Source organism: Leuresthes tenuis, unplaced genomic scaffold (genome assembly GCF_036924035.1).
Source record: "Leuresthes tenuis unplaced genomic scaffold, fLeuTen1.0.hap1 SCAF_16, whole genome shotgun sequence".
Classification (NCBI taxonomy): Eukaryota; Metazoa; Chordata; class Actinopteri; order Atheriniformes; family Atherinopsidae; genus Leuresthes; species Leuresthes tenuis.
Genome location: NW_027325370.1, coordinates 15,017,029 through 15,041,085, shown reverse-complemented (window position 1 = coordinate 15,041,085; position 24,057 = coordinate 15,017,029). Strand labels below are relative to the sequence as shown.

The window sequence follows — 24,057 nt, the reverse complement described above, 5'->3', positions numbered from 1 at the left end:
GTTCGAGAGCGGTTGTCTAACGAGGTGCAATCGATGCTAGTCTTCTGTTTGAGGGAAGGAGAGCGCCTGCTGAATATCTGTTGTGACACAACATAATGGTAAATCATGTTGAGCTGTGCGAACCCTCTTTCCAAACAACCCTGCAGATACATACTGTACTGTATAGGATAGTTAATGTCAACTAACCTCTTAAGCTAGAGAAGGGTGGCAACACTGCCCCAAAATGTACTCTTGACATATAAGTTTCTTTGGATAAAAGGATAAAAGCTAAATCATTGTCATCTTACTTGTGTTCTCATACTAGCTGCTGTCTATAGGAACCAGAACTCAAGTGAGACAAGACGTCATGATCTGGCGTTTCATCTATGTTTGAGTTTTTCTTTTCCCTTGTTTTTTTGTCTTTTTGTGTTCCTCTGTTTTCTATTTACTTTTTGTCATCGATTTACTTCTTGCATTTCAGTTACCTTGCTTCCTGTTCCTAATTATAATTAGATATATCCTATAATTTTCTAATTTGTAGGGCTTCAACCCATGTGTATTTTGTAGAGTTTACTTCACATCAGGGTTTCAGTTACTGACTGCCACACCTGCATCCTGTCTGTTCTCATCTCCCTGACTGTAAATATTCCAGGTTTTCCTTTGTTTAGTGCCAGATCAGTGTATGTATGTGAATTACTTGAGCATATCTTCTGTCAGTTATCTAGTTTACGGTTTTATTTCTAAGTTTTTTTTCTCCTGGAATCCTACTTTGCAGCGCTTTGTGTTTATTCCATCCACTAGTTTACTTATATTAATACAAGTATTTAGTTCCTGATCCGGCTGCCTCCTGGTGTGTTCTGCATTAGGCTCCTCATCTCCATTTCACGCTTCATGTCATGAAACAAGATTACAGTTTTGATTAAATCAGTTCAGTGGTGTGAACCCCTGCCTAAATTGTTGTATTGTAATACATACAATGTTAAAAGGTACACTCTCATTATAAATATACAAATTTCACTTCGAACTTACACATTTAAACATGTTTTAAACATTGATTGTACTAAGTTGAAAGCTCCCATTCTTCATTTTTTATCTCAGCCAACAAAGGTAGTTCAAGATCTCACTTGAAATTTAAAGTTGAAGTTTTTTAAACTTACTGTTATTTGTTGAAAAGCCTGGATGCAATGGGTTCAAAGCAATTCACCAAAAAGCAGCTGAACTGCAACCTTACTGCAGCACTTATGCGCACAAATGGAAGGAAGCAGAGGCTTGTGCATCGATCGGGCAGATACTTGCTTTTATGAAATAGTCCTGGTGATAGAAAAAAAGGACTGTTTGGGAAGCGGTGAGGTTAGGAGCCGAGGTGCACTACAGCATGCAGTAAGAAGAGAGTCAGAGGTGAGCTGTCGTTAGGCAGGTAGGAACAAGACAGCCTTTATTCTTTGTTAGAAAGGAAATAAAACACAGAGAGCAGGAAGAGGGAGAGACTTCTCTAACCTCACAGGTCACATCTTTCCATGAGGGTAAACAGAGGGAAAAGACATTAATGACACAAACACATGGAAATGAAAAAGGAGTGAGAGGAAAAGACAACAGTACAAGACTCTCTCCTGTTAGGTCCCCACAGAGAGAGCGGAAGGGCTTCACCCCTCAGAATCCACTTGATGAGGTCGCCCACTGGGTGACCCCACGGTCCACCTGCAGCCAGACAGCCAGGAAGACAGCCACATGGACATAGACAGACAGACAGACTGAGTGACGCACTGAAACAAGAAAGAAGAGTTTTTTTATACAGGAAGAGCACACAAGACAAGAAGACAGAGAAGAATAAAAACACCAAAAGCCACTGGAGTGGAAGGCTGGCACAAGTGAAAGAGTCAAAGACAGAGAGCAGATGAATGAAACATGAAGGTGGTGTTTCGTGTTGGAGATGAAGGGATGAAGCATGACAGGGGTGAGGGAATGGATGGGAGGTGAAGGCACAGTTTTTTCTAAAGGAAGGCACACACATTCTTTCCTGAATAACCCACCCCCCCCTCCCCTTCAGAGAGCGTCAACCAACCATTTCAGACTTTGCTCAGGAAAGTTTAAAACACAGAAACACAGACAGTCAGCCCAGAGGATTCAGACGGAAAACACACTGAATATACATTAAAAACAACCAGAGAAAGGCACAGAGGAAGAAAGAGTTCCAGCATTAGCTTTTGTAATTCCCAGAAAGGAACTATCATCCGTCTTTCCCACCCCTCGGCTCCACTCACCACAGGGCCCCAGGTGCTTGATGGGGATGAGGCTCTCACTCAGACACTCTGCCTTGCGCCGCAAACAGTCATTGGAGTAGGTGCGGCCATCCTTGCCGCACACAGGTTTATAGGCGCCGTCACAGTCGATGGGATCACAGGAGCAGCGCGCGCTCAGCTGTTCCACCAAGCACACAGCGTTGAAGAGACACTCCTCTTTGCACTCCTCTGCAAGGGAAAAAAAAAAACAAGACTCCAGCATCTGTACATGGTGCTATTCAGGGATAGCCTAGCCTTTATTCCATCTCATTTTGAGACTGATCAAACTATAAAATTTAGTGACCCTATGAGCCTTGTGTGGAAGCACCTGCACTCACTCATTTATTCAAGTTTTTCTTTTAATTTGTCACCCATCTGTACAGAAGCTGATAATGTGTTTTAGAACCATTTCCAGCAGAAAGTTGGGTAACAGCGTGACCGACTAATCACTGTAGAGTAAAGGACAGAGGAAGTACTCAGCAGGCGTAAAAACAATATTTAATGCTAGAAAAGTGTTAAATCGATTGTTCTGTCTGCTGCTTGACTCGGCTGGAAAAACTACGGGGAAATAAATCAGCTTTCATTCAAACAGTAATTATATGTTAGTGGACTGATGTCACTAGTGGCGCATGTAAAAGCTTCTCCTTCTGCAGTAAGGGTCAAGCCTTTAATGGAAAAACATTAAAGAGACATTTTACATTACATTTGCCGTTTTAAAATTCTAAAGGCTTGCTTGAGTATATATTAATTTCAATATGAGAAGATATAGTATACATCCATGTTTTAGCTTTGATTAAAATAAAACCCCAGACAAAAAGGCAAACTTGGTACAGTAATATCTAAAAATGACATTTAATAACATTGTGATTAACCACAACAGCTGACTGGATTGGGTTTGCCGTGCTTTCTTCTAACTTTAATGATAAAGTTGCCCAACTCAAATATTAATCACAAATTAAACTTTAGAGCTAGGTTAAAGTCAAACGATATATTCGAAACAATTTGGCTCACTAAGCAGAAATCTACAGTTGGAATGAAGAAAACGAAAGAAATACTGGTAATGTGAAATGACACATTTGCCACTGAAGTGAGAAAATCCAATTTGAAGAAGGCCTCTGTTCTGGAGGCACTCACTAAACTTTGAATTCATTTAATTCCTGATCAGTGGATCAAATTTGTACAGAGATTCAATTCCTTCTCCTCTTTTCTTTAAAAGCCTGTCATGCCACACTTAATTACATCGCTGCCGTATCTGAGTGAGAGGGCTACAAGGATGTGCAATGTCACGGTTACAAGTCGAAATGGCCATTTTCATTAGTTACCAATTTGTAAATTGCTTTGGGGTATGATTTCATGGATCTCTCTTTCAAAATGAATTATTCTATTATTTGAAAAAGGCACAGCACAAAAGGGAGGAGAAAAAAAATTTCATCCATTGGCTCACAAGCATGGACTTTTTCACACACATACACACAAACTCATAGGGATAATTAGACTGGGATTTATACGATTTAAGGCCCTCGCGCTCCTCCATCCGTTTGCCAAGCAGAGCACGCAGCAGAACCTGAGTGTCAAATAAGCGTATATCAGCCTTCATTGCGGACTGTACCAGAGGACACCCTGTGGTGATTCATTCTTGTCTTTGATGGTGTCAAGGGGTCTTTGTACATGGATGAGGGTCTTCCCACATTACATCTGCAAACCAACACAGCTGTGGCTTAGCAGAGCCCCGTTGACAACACAGCAGGAAAATTGGATTTCCTCAGATGGCTATCAGACATACAGTAAAACCTGACAGCACTTTGTTGACTAAGCCTTAAACCCTGTACTCTAATAGCACAGATAACAGCCTGGAGGATCTTATCAGGCTGGCCGGAGCGAGTGCTAGCATGGACACAGCTAAGACCCCGAGACCTCAGAGTCATTTGTCTCTGAATCATGAAGGAAAGAAAAATGCTAAAGAGTTTGATTTTATGACCAGTTCACCTGCATCTGTTCAATTTGTCAATAGAGAGTGTTACATATGAGACTGCTTTTGCATATAAGGCACTGTGATGCAGTCGTACACACACACAGAATGCTTACACATCAGGGGTGCATGATTGTATTTTGCTATCTTGTGAGTTTCTGTCAGGCCATTAATCTTGGACATAAAGTTCCCAACCATTTATTACAGTTTTGAAATGCCAGACTGCTTTGTAAGATCACAGAAAGTTGTGTTCTCCCCTGACCATAATGACTGTTTCATCTGTCAACAGTTCACACAACATGTTCATCCATCAAGCCGCTCAGTCACTGCGCTTAGTCTTGAAATTTAAAATGAGAAATAAGTCAGATAAAATTTGAGTGGTTTTTTTTGTTGTTGTTGTTCTTATCTGTGAGTCACCCTTGACAAAAATGTCTTGGTATTAAATCGGAGTTGTGTAATGAATGCATCGGTGTGATCCCAGTTCTGAGTTTGCTACATCTAATATTAACTCGTACATTTTCAGCTCACTCTTAGAAACCACAAAGCCCATCCTTACCCAGCCATCTACATTGTCCCGTGTGGATCTTCCTGAGCTTGATCCCTTTCTGAGTGGCTGTCGCCATCATCGCACACTCACTGGGGTAAGTCTGGCCGTCACTTGCACACAAAGGCTCATCACCTGGGGGGCAAGACTCCAGCAGACTGACCATGAAGGGCTTGCTGGTGAGAAGATCCACTCTGCACATTACGTTCAGGCTGTTCTCACTGTCCTTACACGGGTCTGTGGAGACGGAACATTCAAGAATCTCTGTCCAGCATGATGTTATATATGCAAAAAAACTTTGATAATAACTTAATATTAATTCAACTTTGTGGTATTGAACAAACAATCTCTGAGCATCTTATGGTCGATATATTGGCAAAAGAAAACATTACAGGAGTATGATGTGTCCTGACTTAACTGCCCTAAAATTGCCAACTATTCAATTCCTGTCAAAGAAAACTTCTTACATCCTCTTAGAGAGGACTTTGGTGCACCAGCATGTAATTAGTTGTAAACAATGACATACCGATAATGTGTTTTTCAGGCCAAATAATCATCTGAATTGCACTGAATGCATACTTTGTTCTCCAAATAATTTGAGAAGAGAAGAGAAGAGAAGAGAAGAGAAGAGAAGAGAAGAGAAGAGAAGAGAAGAGAAGAGAAGAGAAGAGAAGAGAAGAGAAGAGAAGAGAAGAGAAGAGAAGAAGAGAAGAGAAGAGAAGATGCTTTACAGTTATTGTCAGTGGAACGGCAGCTGAGAGCAGCACAGTTCGGGACCTTGGATGTGAAGGGTAGACAAGGAAATAGATGAAGAGACGATCGGTTTGATTTGCTTTCTCACACCTCCCTCTTTCCAGGGGAGCGTTGGTCTGGCACGCTCAGCCCTATCAGTCCGTGATCATAATGGAATTGTTTTGTGGATGTGTGGGACGGGGGTGTTACTCCTGGAAACAGGGGCTCAGGCTTTATCCTGCTCGCCACGCTTCCACCATGAGGGAAGACAAAGGATTTATGTAGCACCATGACATATTAAATTACTGCCAAGCTGTGGCGAGTCATTCAAAACACACCAAGGATGAAACATCCAATCATCAGGAAAGGAGTAGAAAGGAAGAGAAGGATAATAAGAAATACAAAATAAGGGGAAATGGTTTCCAAAGACCTCTGGCAGTGATACAAGAAGTGACAATGCTGGAGCATAAAAAGGGACAGAGCGGTTTGGCGGCAGAGGACTGGGAAAGCAGAGTGACCACTGGCCAGGGTTCGGATTGATTTGGACCAGCACAATGCAAAGGCTTGCAGAGACCTGCAAGCAAGTAAACAGGGGTTTTATCGTAATGCACGGCATGTTTCTGCATGACGCAGTGCCTCATTCACCAGCCTGACCATTATCTGAGAAAAAGACCATTACCTCCCATTAACTGAGAAGAGCGACTTCCAGCATCCATACTTTCTTCTAGCTGAGCAAGTATGGTAATTACAAAAAGACTGGCTAATTTGCTGCAAAAACAAGCAGTGCAGATAAATCAACTGTATTTGGACAAGGTTTTAGATGGAAAGGCTGTAGGAGGATTTAGAGAACCATCAGGGCCAACTTGTCCCCTGAGCTTTGACCCTCACCAGGGAGAATAGGGCAACTCAGGTAACTTTGGCCAAAACACACTGGGTTTACATGACTAATTTCCTGCATGTGGATCTACATCTGGATCCATCTCCTATAGCCCACCAGCCATGAGCTTTGTCTCATGGAGGTTTCTGCTGCTGAGAGACAGAGTTACTGTCTGCTGTTCTATCCCTCCATCTGGTTTGCCAGGAAAGAAAAGTTGAGCGTTGAGAGCAAACAACCCCTGCCAGATGATAACAAGGAAGAATAAAAAAAAATTAAAAAAAGAAAAGAAAGGGAAAAAAAGACAGCTCTGAAGGCCTACTTAGTGAAAACAACAATTTACACCACAGGAGTGTCTGCATGAAGCAAAGCAATCTGAAAGAAAAATGAGAATTAGCCGAGGTGTGCCATAAGTAAGTCGGGTATGTGAGGGAGAGAGAAAAGGCAGTGAATGGAGACAGGAAGAAAAAGGGAAGTAAGAGGCAGAGAAAGCAGAGGAGAATGTTTTTTTTCAGAGTAAATTGTCAAGCAAACGCGTATTTTCCGTTTCAACTCTCCTAAATGTAAGAGTTGCTTTTGTCTCCTACATCTGTGTCCGGTAAATCTCATACAATGCAGATGTAGCTTCTGTAAACAAAGCCGATATATTTGTCTGAAATAAATAGTGATGGGCTTTCTTCACTTTTTAGATAGAAATTTTCAAAAGATAAAGTAAAATATGAGAAGAGAACTCACCGCAGAGCCCCTGGTATTGCACACGTATATTCTTCTGGCTCTTACAGGCATGCTGATGGAGCTCACACTCATTGCGGTAGTCCTTTCCATCACTGCCACACACCGTCTTATTGGGTTTGCCATCGCAGCCAAGAGGGCACATGCATTTAGCTGCCAAACCGTCTGATGACTGGACACAGGTGCTGCCATAGCTGCAGGTCACATCAGTGCAGGGATCCTTCAGAGCTGCAAGCAGGGAAAGACATGAAAACAAGGTTTAGTCAAATGCAAAAGGGATTTTTGCATTTAAGAGTACATCTGTCAAGCAGCAGTGTCAGTGCACTCCATGCTGCTATACACTGGAGTGTATTATAAATGACGGGCCATCTTATCTATATGGCTGCTGGTTCAATTTTAGAAGCCAAGCGCAGTTATTTGAAGAACTACTTGACACCCCTGGATATAGATGCACTGGCGCAGATGTTGACTCGTGCCACCATGTTTCATTCATTTTGCAGAGCAGTGTGAACTTAATCAGAAGCTTCTCTATTGCTAAGCTTGAGCATGCTTTAATCGCCGCAGCTGCAAAGTGACCCTCTGACTATTTACCTTTTCACAAATTAGACCATGACAAAGGTGAAACTTTTAATTTTGCCCACATTTGCTGCGAATAGGGTTTTTATTTGGCATCATATGAGGGACAAAAGGCTGGCATGAGATTACAATCGCTGTCATCTAACAGCGTGATACATATTTATGACTGTCACGGACAAACATGCTCTCCCATGAGGGAGAAGCCAAGCATTGGCAGACTTCTCATTTCCTAAGCCTGTCTTTTTTGTAATAAATATTTCCCAATGTCTGGTGTTGTTCCTTTATTCTGTAACAGTACATTGATGAATTTAAATTAAAGCGTGTACGTATTGAATCGCAACTAGTGCATCTTGCTTTGTTTTTTGCCTTCCACCTGTCCTCATTTCGAAGTGAAGACAATCGCAAAATGTCTGTCTTGAAATTTTGATGCCTGCCTGCAAGATGGAATGGTTCTGCCTTGTTAATAGGAGCCTGGAATGTGTGCTGAGATACGTATATTATGGATGTGTAAGGAGACAGGAGTGCTATGAGGAGTACATCTGATCAAAGGATCCCCCCCACCTTGGTTTCCTCATCTTCATGACACATTTTTCCTTCTTTCCTTTTTTATTCAGTCCCCTGTCAAGTTCTTTTGAGGTTTGGTGCCTTATACTTGCTAATGAATGCCTCTCTTTTTCATTTAGTATTTGTGCTGTGTTTCAGCAAGAACTTTGAAACTGCCTCTAGACCTAATTTATAAGTTACTTGAAAATAAAGTGCTAAATTACAGCTCTAACCAGAAGAGACTGGTGGAAAATGACTGAAATCATGAGTGATTACTGGAAATCATAAGTCATTGTGAGCCACTGATGATGGCTTAATGGCAGCCTGTGTGAACCAGACAGCCATTGTGATGCTTTGTGTGTTATCATGTGAACAATGAGACACTGATGATCTGCTGGATACAGTCCTGCAGCCTACAACCTTGTTATATCTGCCAGAGCCATGTTAAATCCAAGCGGCAGAAAATACATACGACCTACATTCACTACACAATTAACATGCACAAAGTGACTTGGGCCACAGTACACACTATTGGAAATAGCATTCAAAGCCATATTGTTTTCGTATGTTTGCTAGTGGGAATGTATCCCGACAGGAAGAATTACCTTGTCGGAATACAAAAGGTTTCCGTAAAAAGCTGGTTGTGAGGGTGAAGGTGGTAGTAACAGCTTCTGAGGAAAAGGAAGAAGATGAGGAAGAGACCTGCTGAGCTTCCTGTGCTGTAAATTGGGGCCCTGTGTATTTTGTGATAGTAAACAGTATCCTCTTCACACTTTTTTGATCTTATTGAACAGCAACGACTTTCTCCGTATTCCTAACCTTCCTGTCTTCTGAGCATAAGCATGCCTGCTGACAGACAAAGAGGGGTGGGGGTGAAAGTAAGGGCCACAAGAGCAAGGTAGCATAGGAAGGGGAGGTGGGTGCTCTTAATTTGAATGCTAACAGAGGCCGATTGAGATAGGAAGCATAGCCTTGATGGAGTGTTAGTGCAGATAAGCTTCCCTTCTCAGACTCAGACAAGCAGGCAAATTGCCTGGGTGAATGTGATCGGTGTAACAAGTACAAATGAAAAAAAGATGGAAAAAAATATGCACACCACAGCAGACTTCAGGGAATATATTTCCTCATTATTATCATATGAAAGGTAGCAAAAAAGAGGAGAAAGAAGCGAATAAAAAATGTTTAAAAATGTAAGCAGAACGATATTTGTTAAATTAGAAAAATCCACGCTGCCAATTAGATTTGTCTCCTGTGCTGGAATGAAACTCAGCAAGGTTTAGACTGCAAGGATAGCAAGAATAAAAAGACAGATAAGGATATAGATAGAAAAAGAGAGCGATAAAGACACACAGCGGTACTGAAACAATGCAATTCCAGCTCAAACAGCAAGATGACACCTGTTGCTTATGATAAGGGGAGGAGAAGACGCCCCCCTCCCAAGAACAGCCAACACTCAAATCAAAAGATTAAGTTAAATATATTCACTTGTGTTTAAATATTGTTAATGGAGACTAAATCTAGATGTATTTACATTCAAAAGGGGTGATAGATTAACTGCATATAGGATAGATGAGGCTAATTATTTTCTTTTTTAGATGGCTGGGCAACAAAACAAACAAACAAAAAAAAAAAGCAATTTTCGCTTTTTTATGGTATGATAATCAAATTCTTCTATTTTGTCAGATGCGAAAGCCAAAAAAACTAACAGAATGATATTGACATAATAAATTGATCGTCAGCCAATTAGCTCTCTAATAAATCAGCACCTGCATCAGTCATAGAAAAACCCAGTCGACAACATCTATTTTCTCATTTTCTAAGATTCTGCTACTTTCCGAAGCATTTTGGGCTCATTACTGCGGACTTAACCGGCTCTTTTCAGAAAACAAAATGCTCCCGTTCTTTTAATCACAAGCATGCAGTGTTTGAATGGACACACCCCCTGAGAATATCTACACCCAGCAGGTTTCTTTTCGTTTGAATCAAATGGCTGGTATTGTCTGCCATTCGGGCGCATACTGTGACTAGACTACCCGTGTGCCTAATTATGAAGAAACGTGCCTTGGCATGTCACCTTCACAAACCAGTATATGAACATGTGCAACTTATGCTTTAATGCCAATAAACTGGTGTTTAAATTAGGACAGAAATTAGTCAGTGATGTACTGGAAGACTGTAAGGACTGCTTACTATGTGTGTTCAGACTAGCAGCAGCAGTAGCAGAAGTAGCAGCATGATTACATAGAAAGTAAGTGCAAAGTGGACATAAAGAGATAAAGACACTGTTTATCCCAAAGCTGATCCAAGATAAGAATAAAATTGGAAAGGTCCACATTTGAAAAAGGAAATTTGCCCAATTGGAGTTTGATTTCATGGATAAGTCAAATGGTAAGCTTTGTTACGTGCAAAAATTAAGCATACATTAAAAGCCCCTCTACCAGATCCACATTATTTGAGCTGTACCTTCAGTAGGAACATCTTAAAATTTTTAACTGATGGAAATAATCGGACCAAGACTCCATATCTCCGTTTTGCTGTCAAGGTTTTCCAGCACAAATAAAAATTCATTCAAAGCTAATTTCATGACTGTTTAAAAAAAAAAAGTGTTTTGCTGAAGATTTGTTGAAATATGGTCATTATTTAATTGCCATTTGTAAGGTTTCATATGGATCTTTTCAGCTCTACTCGCTTTAGGTTGTTTTCAATTACATTTGAGCACCACCTCGATGTGATTAGTATCCGACACAAACACCACACAACAATGGAGAACATCAAGGCGATGGTATTCCATATCTACTGCACAGTCTATGGCAGGGATATCCAAAGTCGGTCCTCGAGGGTCGCTGTCCTGCAGGCTTTAGATGTTTCCCTGCTTCAACACACCTGATACAGATGAAATGGATCTCTTCAAAATATTCTTAAGTTCTGCATAAGCCTGCTAATGATGCATTGCTCTGAATCAGCTGTGTTGAAGCAGGGAAACATCTAAAACCTGCAGGACAGTGGCCCTCGAGAACCGGATGTGGACATCCCTGGTCTACGGCTTTGCGTGTAGCCATTTACCTCGCTGATGATCACAGAGATCACGCAGTCGCTGTTGCCGGGTTTTTAAACATGGCAGGGTTCTTGTGAAGGAGTCATCTCTATGACTCACCCAGTGATTTCACTCTCTGGCCAATCAGTCTATAGACGTCACATTTTCAGCTTGACTCAGCTTGCTTGGAACCCCGGCCGGGTCGGTGCTAAAAAGGTACCTGGTACTAGGTGTTACTATCTAATGGAAAGTAGGTACTAGTGGAAAAGGGCCATTATAGTTCTAATATGACATCAGACTCATGAACATTTAAAAGTACAGAACCTTCAGCAAGGTAGTGAAAAGTTAGGTTTTGGGAAGATGGGGATTACAGTGATCCTTTCCCTCCTCATCTCCCCACCTGGCAGTCAGCAGACAGCCAGGCAGGTAGGGAGCTCTGTTACTCTCTGATCCACTGTTTTGTGCGACAGTGTATTAATGCTTCATTAGGGACTGGGAGCTGGCAGTGCAGTGCTGACTTTACTTGATGCTCTGCCACCACAATAGCAGCAACAATCAAGGTGTGTGTGTGTGTGTGTGTGTGTGTGTGGATTCAAAAATGCCAGTGCATGTTTACAGGCAGCCATAGAGTTCAGATAAGTCTGCAAGTGAGTTTGTGTTATGTGTGTATGTATCTGTGCATGCGTGTGTATGCGTGTTGTGCTCCCTGTTGTGCTGATAGTGATATGAGAGGGAGCAGGGGGTTGAAGAAGCTAATCAAATGCAATGATGCAATGTGGGGGGACTTGGCAGTATGTGTTCTAATCAAGAGCAATCTCCCTCCATTCATTCCCCATCAACAGCAGGAGAAAAAGAGTGAAAAACAGCATGAAACAAGGACGTGTGACACTGTCTCACTGTAAATTTTTATTTGCAAAAAACACAAAAACTTCAAAGACATGTTCAGTTGCTGTCTATTATGTTCCACCCACTGCCAGATGTCGATGTAATGATATAATCATTGTTTTTCACCTCACCTGTTAGGGGTCATAATGTTATGTTTGATGGGTATATATATATATATTCAATATTTTATAAAATAGTTCAGTTTTGCTGCACATCTGCAATTACAAAGCTAACCTAACCTATCTGGCACTTGAAAGCCTTACTATGAACCATATAATTCCCAATTTGATGCCTTACATCGCACATAAACTTTCAGACAATTTGTTTTATTGTCCAGACTTTATGATGCCTTGAAATGACCACAACAGAAAGAAAACAAAAGCTGCGCTAAAGAGAAGCAGGGCATGTCAAATGCAGGATGAGCACTTTAAACTACGAAGAAAGTGGCAAGTAAGGAAGAGAAATTGAAAAAAAGCCCAGATAAAGAAGTTCTATGGAACTACTGGGAGCAGTGTGTAGAAGTGAGATAAGGAAAAGGGTCAGAGTGGGGGCGAGGAAAGGGTGGCAGTATGGAATGGTCAGAAAATAAACAGACAAGATCAACAAAACTGAAATTCAAGAACTAAATATGGATGAGAAGAATGTGCAGCCAGATACCCAAACAACTTAATGAGAAGCAGGAGGCAAGCACTGAGGGGAGGCCAAAGGATTAACAGTCATACACACCTCTCCAACATGCTGTTTGGGTATGCATGGCGCACACACACACAGAGAAAAAAACACACATGTACTCCCTTCTCTTTCTCTACTGTGATGCCAATGGCTAGAAGAAGATTTCTTTGTGTTTGATGTAGTTCTTCAAAGAGCTCCACTGAACTGCAGCCGTTGCTCTCTTTTACATGCTTTGCTGTATTACCCTGGAGAATGGAAACTGAACCACAAAAAGCCAGTCAATAGCCACACTCACGGCAAAGTAGTCGTGCAGTAGTGTACTGAATGTCTGGACATAATCTAAACTAAATGTCTTCAGGCAAGGCAAAAATTTTAAGAAAATGAGCAATGATCAAGGTCTTCAAATGTTGGATGTTGTTTTGAAAAGAAATAATGTTGACCAAGGAGAGTGCCAACAATAATAAAACAAGAATGACAGATGATAAAATGTTAGAATGTTACTACACTCAGGTCTTTGCACCAGAGCTGTCATTTCCGCTGGCAGATGTCTCACGCGTGAAAGATGCAGCAAAGCACAGGTGTGGTGCTGAAATGACTACACAGGGCCCATTTATTCAGTTGAGTGACAGTATGAAAGCAGAACAGGATTAAATCTTCTGGATGTGGCATTTATGACAAATACAGACAGACATGCATTAGTTTTTCAGCTGCAGTATTCCACAAAAACCTCTTAAATTCATCAGTTAAACATGAAAAAATTGACACAAATCTAAAAAGCGTCTTTTGACAGATATCTCATGCAGTCTTATGTAGTTAAACCATCTTATCTTTTGGGTGATAACTACCAACAGACATTTCAATTCGCTGTTAGCACTGCCCTATACATAATAATGACCAAACATGCAAGATCATTTTTGCTCTCTGTATGCAAAACATGTACTTTATTTGGAGACTTTTGCTGTCACATGATGTCTTTGCAGCTCGTTAGGCTTGTTGTTGAATGTGACAATTAAGCATGATAATGAAGATGATGCGGAATATGATGACTTACAGCTAAGATAAACTTAACTGTAATCTGAAGGTGAGCTGCAGGGTAAAAGGGGCTTCATCCTCTCTTACTTTAAAGGTGTATTTTATACATTGTCCTAATTTGTTATTTCTTGCATAACATGATCTTTCACAAAACATAATAATGAGTAGTCTCTGATACTTTAAAATGTCCAACATTGTAAGAGGTTCTTTTTTGTGGGAAAAGGTCAGCGCTGTAAACCAACCTGGCGGTTTAAGTGTTGTCTCTGTAAACAAGCTCAGAGATAATGAGTGAGAAAAACAGATGCACTGGCTGACAGACAGTGTCTTTAACCTCAGGGTCCTTGTCAATAGGAAAAAGTAGGAACTAACTATTGGAAAAGTGTCCCTGTTTGTACCAAGAGTTGAGGATAAAGGCCTTTTGAAAGCAATAAAGAAGATGCTGGTGTCAGACTAAGACTGGGCGTGCAGTTGGCGATGCTAATAACAGCTTCTTTCTTGCTTCTTTGTTGCGGCCACAGTCCCACTAAATCAATAACGCATTCATTTTGTTTTACATTGTTAAATTCTATGCAGGGATTCTCTGGTTAAAGTTGTGACATGAAACTGATCCAGTGAGCAGCTTCAGTATAATAGCACAGGCTTTCCTACAGGTACGATTCACCGCTGATGTAATGACTTTGTGTGCATAATAGTTTAAAAAAGATTAATTAAATACAATGTGCAGAACGGCTTTATGTCCACAGACGGACAATAAAATGAAAAGATGCTGTATCTAAAATCAATGAACTCCCCCAGAGAGCTGTGTATTCAGGGTGTCACCATGGCCCCAGAAAGAGGTACGAGGACTCATGTTGGCTAAGTGGCGCATATGCCACTAGTTTCCTTTCATTAACTCCTGATTAACGAGAGCCGCTGGTGGTGGGGTGCAAAAAAAAAATCTGCACTGATGTGCAGCGAAGCGGTAGCTAATCATACTTGGCCTTTGCCATAAAAACACTTACTAATGAGTATTGGCCATTGGGCACAACATGCTGTTCAGAACTGCTGCAGAGACAGTTGCTGTAGGTGTTTGGTCCTTGACACAAACACAAGTACATCTGTGTGAAGACAAACAACATACACTCTACTTGAATGCCTGATAAGCCCAAAGTCTGACCCCTCACTCTGCATTATCTTTCCTTACAATATTCATAAACATGAACACTTCTTGGAGAGTTCTCGGTCACCAGGTCATACAAGAACAACTCAAGGTGAAGCCATAACATGGATGCAGGTTTAAAGTCTATAACCACAATTCTTGGGGACGGGATTGAGTAATTACTAAAAGCATAGGAAGAGGAAGCAAAAACATTTTTATCTATTTATACTTATAAACTCACAGATTTTACTTGACAATCATAAACAGTTGGGAAATCTGTTCTAAAACGTTTTTACAAAAAAGAAAATAGAGAAAGGAGCATCACTGTTTTGATGAACTGTTTACAGTTCATAGCGCATACTGTGGCATTAAAAATAACAAGCCCAAAAATACAAATCCTGAAAAGATTTTTTTTCCCTTTCCTGTCATTATTTGGGATTAAACTGAGATATCAGGGATGCAGAGAGCTCATCACCGGAAAAACGAGAAATTATCTCCCGCAAGCAAAGACAGAAAGAGCATGTTAATGACTGCTTTGCAACAAAGACTGCCGCTTAATTAAAAGAAAGAAAAAAAAAAGTAACAAAGTTCCACTGGATTAGAATTTAAAATTCATCATGAGAAAAGCACAAAGTGCTGTTTATGAAATCAAACCTCCGTCTCTTTCTTTCTCTCTCTATCTCCCTCTCTCACACACATACAAGCAAATAGACGTATAATCAGATCAACCGTTCAAATCAGTGTGCTCATTTCTGCTTACCAATATAGGACCCTATTTAACACGACAACAATTTAATTTAAGCTATTCTGATAAGCCTTGAGAGAGACAACATGAAGCTGCAGGAGGAGCAGAAAGCGTTGACATTTATTCAGAGCAAATAGTATGTGAAAAGAATGTGGATTGATTTTCTTCCTTTTCTGGAAATGTCTATTTATATAATTGTGAGGTAAATAAATAGCTCTCAGTGTCAAAAATCAAACATTTTTAAAGTAAATTAAGGGATGAGGGCCTGTGCTCACAATTTTCACAAAGTAAGAAGGAGTTAGCGGAATTAAGGTAAACAGTAAACAATGCAGCTTATATGTGTTGCTGGTCAAGTGATTCTGACCAACACTAAACCCACCTATTCAATTCAATGAGATGCTATATATCAAAAAGGCTTTTCTTAGTATGTTCCTGAGGAAAGAACACAGTTTTAAAATGAGAATCCTTCTCTGTAACGAACAAATAGCAGGGAAAACTAAACCTGGGCCCTTTACTATGACGCATGGTTCAATATATCCAGTGTATCTTTAGGTGATCTGGCTGGAACTGCAGGACTTCAAGAAGTAACTCTTGAATATAAACTAAGTATGCTTAACAAGCTAGCATGACAAGATAATAATAATAATAATAATAATAATAATAATGATAATAATGATCTTTCATTTTTCATCAGTGAGGATTTTCACTGACTACAACTGCATTTTAATTAATGGATTCATCAACAGCAATTTTCACTGATATCCATTTAATCTATTTGATCAATCTTTATACTGGAAGTTTTCATTATTGGAGTCCAACAGAGTAAAATGACAATCAAGCTGTCTTCGCTCACAGGATTTACAGAACATTATGCATACTCTATACACTCTAAGTGTTAATGATTGTTTATCCATTATGTTACCCTCACAATTAATTGTTTTACATCTCTGCCACTGGGGCGCCATATCAAAGCGCTACAGTCGCAACCCACATCGTGGCTTTTCACATCAATGCAGGAAATAAATGATGTGCTGATATTCTGTTATGGTCATCGTCTATGCCGGGAAAAGTGAGCATACATGAAAAATTGCAGGTGACAGGCTGCAATTGTTCATTGCCAACTCCTCGTCAAGGTCACCAACTCTGCTGACTGTGTCCTGCCTTCAGTTAAAGGAAAGGTTTTCGGAGAATTAGATGAAATGAATGCACCAATATCCAGCGACTGTCACTGGTGGCTGATGGATAGCAAAAGTATACAAAGTTATTGAAGCTTCATATTCACAGAAATCATTCCAAAATGCTGCCTCCAGTTACACGCGGGTTAAGGCATAAATTGCCCAGTGCAATTTAAGTTCTGAGCCACTTTTCTGTTTCTTTGAAATCACTGCCTCCTTCACTCCTGTGCTTTTTACTCAATCAACAGTAAGTGGGCTTCTATGCAGTAATGTTTGCATCTATTGTATAAAATGCAACAAAATGCCTTAAGGATTGTTAGCAGGAAGTATTATATACATAAGATGCATGAAACAGCATATTTTATTTTATTACTATTTATTTGAATGCAAGATATACTCAAACACCACACAGCAACACAGTCTGGCTCCAGCCACAGAGAATTGCTCCACATTTTCTTCTTCAGTTATCTACATTCCTAGCTGATCTAGCAGGACAAAACAGTGCTAAAATCCCTTTCTCCCACTCACTTTCCTGCATTCGCATTCCAAACCAGGTGTGAACAGCATATCATGAGGTCGCTCACATGAAGACCAGCTGCACTCTGGTGTCCAATGACCTTGATCAATAACCACTGAATAACTTCATTTTGCCTTTCAGATGAGAGAGTCGATTCTCAAACACACACGGCTGAACGGGGATGACTATCTCAACAGCTGGTCGAGAAAAATGGTCAAAATTTAGAATGTTTAACATCTGTTTGCTCATTTTACATCAGCGCAGGTGGGATTTAAAATCAATCTCCCACTGAAGGCAAGAACCATCTAATTTGCCTTCCATGGCCACAATGTAAACACAGCATTTCTCCGGGGCATGGAAACAGTCGATAGACTGATTTTAAATAAGAAACAAGACAGGAGTGAATGTACAGTAATGAGGAAACTTAGTGTAAAAGGGTTGAGAAGTGCAAACAATATATTTAGCTTATATTTTTTTTCTTAAATCATCAAGCTTAAATAAAAAAAAATGTTGAATGATGATGACAAATGAGTGATAAATAACATTTCTGTCCAGCATTTGCAGTATAGCTACATACTGCGGAAACAGAGCTGATGGAGAGATAAACACACATCTTCAGAAACGCTTCTCCTGACTGTTGTCACCATTCTTGTTCCATGCAAAATGAAATAAAATGAAATATCCCCTTTTGTCTGCTGAGCTGGTAAATATCCTTATATTCTCAACATCACTCTGCATATATTATTTTCCCTCCCTTCCATCTCCTTGGAACTATATGCAGTGAAAATAACAAATAACAATGTATTATTCAGGAGAATCCAAATGCATAAATACATTAAAAGTCTCAAAAACACAACTCCTTGTTTGGGATTAACAAGGTGTGTGTGTGTTTGTGTGTGTGACTTTAAGTAGGAATGGATGTGTGTACATGACCTGTGTTTTTACGTACAGAATTTGGAAAGGTGAGCACTGGAGGCAAAAACTGAGACTTTGAGACGTAGAGGAAGACGGGATCTGTCTACCAAGTATCAGCGGTCGCAGATGAGAGAAACAGTAAGTAAAGATGGATAGAGGGTTCCAGCAAAGCCCATTATCATCTCTTTATGTGTGTGAGTGAGTGTGGTGATAACAAGAATGTATATTTTTCAATCTGTTTGTAAAATGCCTGCAGAATGTGCATAGTCCACTAAGTGTGCCTGTGTGTGTATGCTTGTCATGCACAAGGGTATAAATACACTATCAGCACACACGGACACAGAGACACACATCCACGCACACACAGTCAGTCCGGCAGGTTCTGCATGTTATGGTTATGAATACCAAGCAAGAGTCAATGCCCCAGGGAAGTGAAAGCACGAAAGCCGAGTTATTTACTGTGACCTCTAGCCCTGTGTGTCTGTATGTGCATTTGTGTGTACGTGTGTTTGTGTATGAGCAAATGTGTTCAGCAATCACCCTGCAGAAATTTGATTATTTTTTTTTTTACATTTTTGTGTATGTGTGCTAGTCTATTACTACTGATGAGAGTAGCAGCAGCGAGAAGCATATTTTTTTTTGCAATGTCTGAAAGCAGCACATGGAAGAGGAGAGTGAACTGAGAGACAAAGTGGGAAAGTGAAAGAGTGAGTACAAGCAAAGGATGCATGACAACATCATTTTGGATCAGCAAATAGCAAGCAAGCAAAGGAGTCATGAAAAGAGAGATGTGTAGCAGAATTGACAGAAACTGAGGGTGAAGGAAGAGAAGGAAAAAAATAAAGAAAAACAAGGATGAGAGGGAGGGGAATGGGAGACTTGAGGATAGAGAGAAAGGGAAATTTTGATAAAAGAAAATTGAGATAGGTCTTAGGATAAAAGCAGAAGACAAAATAGAAGACGGAGGAAAGCTGAAGGCAGAAGTGGTAAACAGAAAATGGAAAATGAGAAAAAATGTAAAAGGTAGAGAGGACTTCTGCCAGTTGGTTCTGTGCAGAAAACTGTTATCTGCTTTGGCAGAAAAAAAAAAGAAGCTATTTGAAGAATATCCAGCTTTTACTACCACTCCATTGTCACTAGTAGCAAACAGGCATGCCACCGTGGTAACAAAAGATATCTTCGGAGCACGAGGAAAACGTGAAGAAAAAGAAGAAGGAGACATAAGGAGTTAAAGAAGGAATAAGGCAGGTTGGCTTTGATCGTCTCTCCAGCTCCACTTTAGAATGTGGTTTTTGCCTGAAGAGGATTTTTCAGAAACCTCCCCTCCCTGTTAGCTTGGAGTCCTATGAGGGGATAAATCTCGGCTTTACCTGGCTCAGCCTGAGCACCTTAACAACGAGACAAAAGACCAAACACAGATGGAGTAACAAGCTGAGGCCACATCTATTTTAACTCTGGTAGAATGCTTTTCCAACAACAGTTGAGCTGCACTAAGAAGCAAAAACACTGATTAACACACAAAGAGGAAATGCAACCTGTGAAAGAGATCATTCATATTTTCTGATGTCCTACATAACCTCAAATCAGTATTTCCAAAAGACTTAAAGGCAGGGAATAAGCATTTTCTGGAGCTCAAATAACTGGACTATATTGGTTGGCCAAAATTATTAGTAAATTCTGATTTATCACAAATGAACACTACAGGGAACATTTGGCAGCTGTTGGTTTTCTAAATTTATCTTAAACCAAAATGTTACCCATTTTACTTTCTATTGTAATCATTTATTGAATAGCTTAAATTAATGGTTTAGAAGTTAAAGTCTACCCTCTGCTATGATCTAACAGTATTCAATCAGAAATGGTTGATGGAAACAGCAAGATTCAAAATGTCCTCAGTTCCACCAAAGGTTTTTACTTGAGCTAGAAGTAATTTTTTTAAAGAGCTGATTTTCATGATTGGATATGCCTTTTTTTTAAAGTATGATCGGCTGTTTCTGCTTCTACAGAATAAAGAAGAAATAACATTGCCAAAAATTGAAAGAAAACAGCTTGTTTAACTAAAAGCCTCTTTCCATTTTCTTTTCTGTGAGACTGAGGCGATTGGTTTCCTTTGTTTGTTTCCAGATAGCACCCATCACACCTTCAACTCATCACAAGCATTTATTGCAGGTATGAGTAAACTAGCAGAAACTGTGAAAAAACACTAACGACACCACACAGGCTCCTAGATTATGTAAAAAAAAAGTTAGCAGAATTGATCAGTTATTCTTGTAGCTGACATTTTCAAAGTTTGCTTCAAATTTGCCCGAAACCTATATGGAAGCTGGCAACAGACTTCTGAAAATTTTATCACATGTAACGGAACAGAAACAAGTTGCAACGCATATTTTATAAATAACAAGGAGAAGTTCACATCCTCCTGGTATTGGTTCTGACAGCCTGCAGTATGTCAGAGCTGTTGTGGTGTACTGGTGCCTTTCTCCTTTCACAGTGAGGACACATGAGTGTGTTGGTGCTGGAGATAAAGCCTCCTCAGCCCTCTCTGAAGCATCAAGGGAGTGTAGTGGACTAACAGTGTGGAAAGTGAAGGGCTTTGCTGACGGCCAACTCCCAAAAGCACATATGTCCACTTGCACACTCACAAAATCAGTCTTCATCGATCACTCTTTCCAATCCCATTCACCTCACTCACTTGCACACACACTCTCCACCTTTTTTGTGTTACTTGTTGCACTAAAGAAAAAAAGTTAAAAAAAAAAAAAAAAGAAGAAAACTTCATGTTCCACCAGAGTGGCCACACAAGATGAGTACTGCAGCACTTCTGTGGCACTCCTGTGACACTTCTGTGGCTCTCTTTGGGAGAAAGAGTATTTATCACTCTGCTCCAAGTTCAGTATTAGGAGAGCCGACGAGGTGCACATTCTCCAGCTGATATTAGGGCATATATGCCCACACACACTGCTGTCCAAATGTCTCGTCAGAACAAAGTGCATCTGCTGGCTATCTCTTTCTGTCTGCGATCGTTCTTTTCTTAAATGACTGTTTCTGTCCTCTCATTATGTTGTTATCAGGCATTCCTGCAGGGCCAATTAAAAAGTGGCTTCTTCTTTTAATTTCGATAATATCTAAGGCCATTATGTGCTCACTGCCTGCTTGCTTGACCGCTGGAAATGTAACCCTACGGATCCCAAATCATTCATCTAGAACAAAAGGAAGATAATGAAGAAGCTGCACTGGAGCTAGTCTGAGCCATTAAGAGACAGGTTATGAATATCAGAGTGGAGCACTGGGGGAAACTAAGTGCCATAGCCTCAACAACATGTGGGTCATTTAGTTCTGTCCTCAGGTGGGAACAATATTACCTCAAATGTCCTATTAGCCAATTCAGTTTTAAGAGCAGGTCCTAAGTGGGCTTGATGTTAATGGGTTTTACAATATTGAGCAAAACCCTACTAAATTGTGTTGACAGAGAAGTGGGAATAGAGGGGCACGCTGTATATTAATGTCTAGGTTGTAAATAATTTGGTGTTAAAACAAACCTTAAATGTAAGACACAACAAGCAAATTATTCTACAGTGTTTTCCTTTTTTTCTCATCTAAATACTTTGGTTTATCATGGGAGATTTTTTATTTTTTTTGTCTAACCCTGCTTTTTCTGTCATTATTTACTTGTAATCATTTAATCAACTCCATGAGTTAAATGGATTGATAGCTCTGGGCTATTTTCAGTGTGTCTATGAAATGTGGGCTCATTTTGAATTTGATGCCTGCAGCATTGTTGCTGGAACATGGACATGCTTACTGTGCATCATTTTATTTTTTAGCAACACTCTGGAAGCACTTCAAAACTGAGGAGAACAATCGCAGTTCTGAATGTGAATTGCTTTTCCATTCTTGCTTGATATAGGATTTTGGCTACTCGAGTTTGGACCTTCCTTCATATATTTTCAGCGGGTGACAGAACTGGACTGCAGGTGAACCAGTTAAACACCTGGACTCAGGAGCCGTACTGCTGTAATGAGTTTGGCATTGTTTTGCTGGAAAAAGCTAAGCCTTTCCTTATGAGACATAATCTCAAAGGCAGCATATTTTGCTCAAAACCTTTATATACAGTATCATTTAGCATAATGAGCTCGCAAGTTACCCATAATGCCCCTCGTGCCCATAATGTTTGCTGGCTCTTAAATGGTCCATTCCATAGATATTCCTTTCAATCGTCTCAGTCTTGAAACATTTTTATGTACTTTAGATGAAAACAAACCTAGTTCTTTGCGGTTCTACACTGATTAATAGTATTCTTAAAGTTGTCCATGCACTCCTTAAGAGTGCTGAACCTCTTCCTGTGCTTATTTCTAAAAGACTCAACCATTCTGGGATGCATTTACATTTACAGCATCCCAACTGTTTTAGAAACTGGGTTCTTGTTTTAAAAGTTACAAAGTCTTGCTTCAGGTAAGCGAAATAAAGATCATATGGATCAAATGTAGAAATGTTGGCACCGTGCCTGAAGGAATCTCCAGGCTGATGCTTTCCTCTGTTTGCAGAAACATAGTCCAAGTTTCAGACATTTTCTTAATGCTGACAAAATGTTCTATATAGCTCCAGTCATTTTGTAAAGGGGAAAATCTGAAGAATAAAACTTCTTTTGTTGCTGTTCTCCGGAATACGAGATAAGACTCCAGGACAAATCTGAATTGGACATGATGGCTTCTCAGAACGGCAGCCAATTCACTTACCCCAGTGAAAACCCGCCATTCAAATCGAATGAGTCAAACTAAGCTTTGCACAAAAGCGCCAATCTGACCGCCCACGCAATTCTTAAAGTTAAAAGCTCTCCCATTCCCTTGGCTCTCCCTACTTTTGCTTGGCCTCATGTTTTTTCTCCTTCCCATCTTTCACTCTCTCTTCCTTTATCAGCCCTGACAAATCCATAATCTCAACCAGTGTGACCTGCCGTGGTCCTCAGTACCCACTGAATTCATTGGAGGCAGACAGAGAATAAAAACCTGTCACCTGCCTTCCAGTAACCTCTACTTCTGTTCATCCAACACGTATCCAAGCAGACATGCATGTATACCCCACCTGCACACCTACACATGTTTACCTGCAAATGCCTTCCAATATAAATCAAATATCCTTCACTTCAGCTAAACAAAACACAAAAACAAATGTTCAGCCTTTTAGTCTCAGTTTGGTTGACCTTACGAAAACTGTCTATAGACATGTGGGAGCCTTAAACAAGGCCGTTGCAATAACAGCAAAGGTAAATACACCAACCTGACAGTTATTGAAGGGATTTATAGACAGCTGACTATGACTGCCTACGCAGACTTACATGTAAAACAAACTTTTAAAATTAAAAAAAAGAGGAAAACAAAACTAAATGGAGGGAAATTCATCAAAGGAGGAGCTTATTCCAGCTGTCATTGGGCGAGAGGCAGGGCACGCTCTGGACAGGTTGCCAGTCGATCATAGGGCCAGCCCTAAATTGTTTGCACAGAATTGAAAGTAATATTCAGAATACAATTGAAATCACATAATTTTGTAATAGCAGACAATGCCAGCTGTGGTACCAGAGCCAGAAAAGCAGCCCCATAGCATGATGTAATCTCTACCATGTTTTAATGTATGCAATCTCTACCATGTTCATTCACCGCCCATAAACAAATGAATGCGTTGCATTTACGAACAGCTTCACTTTGCTTTGCTCTGACAG

The 24,057-nt window shown here is 40.2% G+C and overlaps 1 protein-coding gene across 5 annotated transcripts in view; it reads right to left on the bottom strand.

The window, feature by feature from the left end:
• Positions 1–24,057, bottom strand: part of agrn (agrin) — a 239,818-nt gene that overhangs the window by 72,866 nt on the left and 142,895 nt on the right. For all 5 annotated transcript variants that reach the window (XM_072366885.1, XM_072366887.1, XM_072366886.1 and 2 more), the window contains 3 exons: positions 7,113–7,337; positions 4,784–5,008; positions 2,241–2,447 (listed from right to left, as the gene is read on the bottom strand). In XM_072366885.1, the coding sequence (XP_072222986.1) occupies positions 2,241–2,447; positions 4,784–5,008; positions 7,113–7,337 (657 nt within the window). The remainder of the gene's footprint in view (positions 1–2,240; positions 2,448–4,783; positions 5,009–7,112; positions 7,338–24,057) is intronic.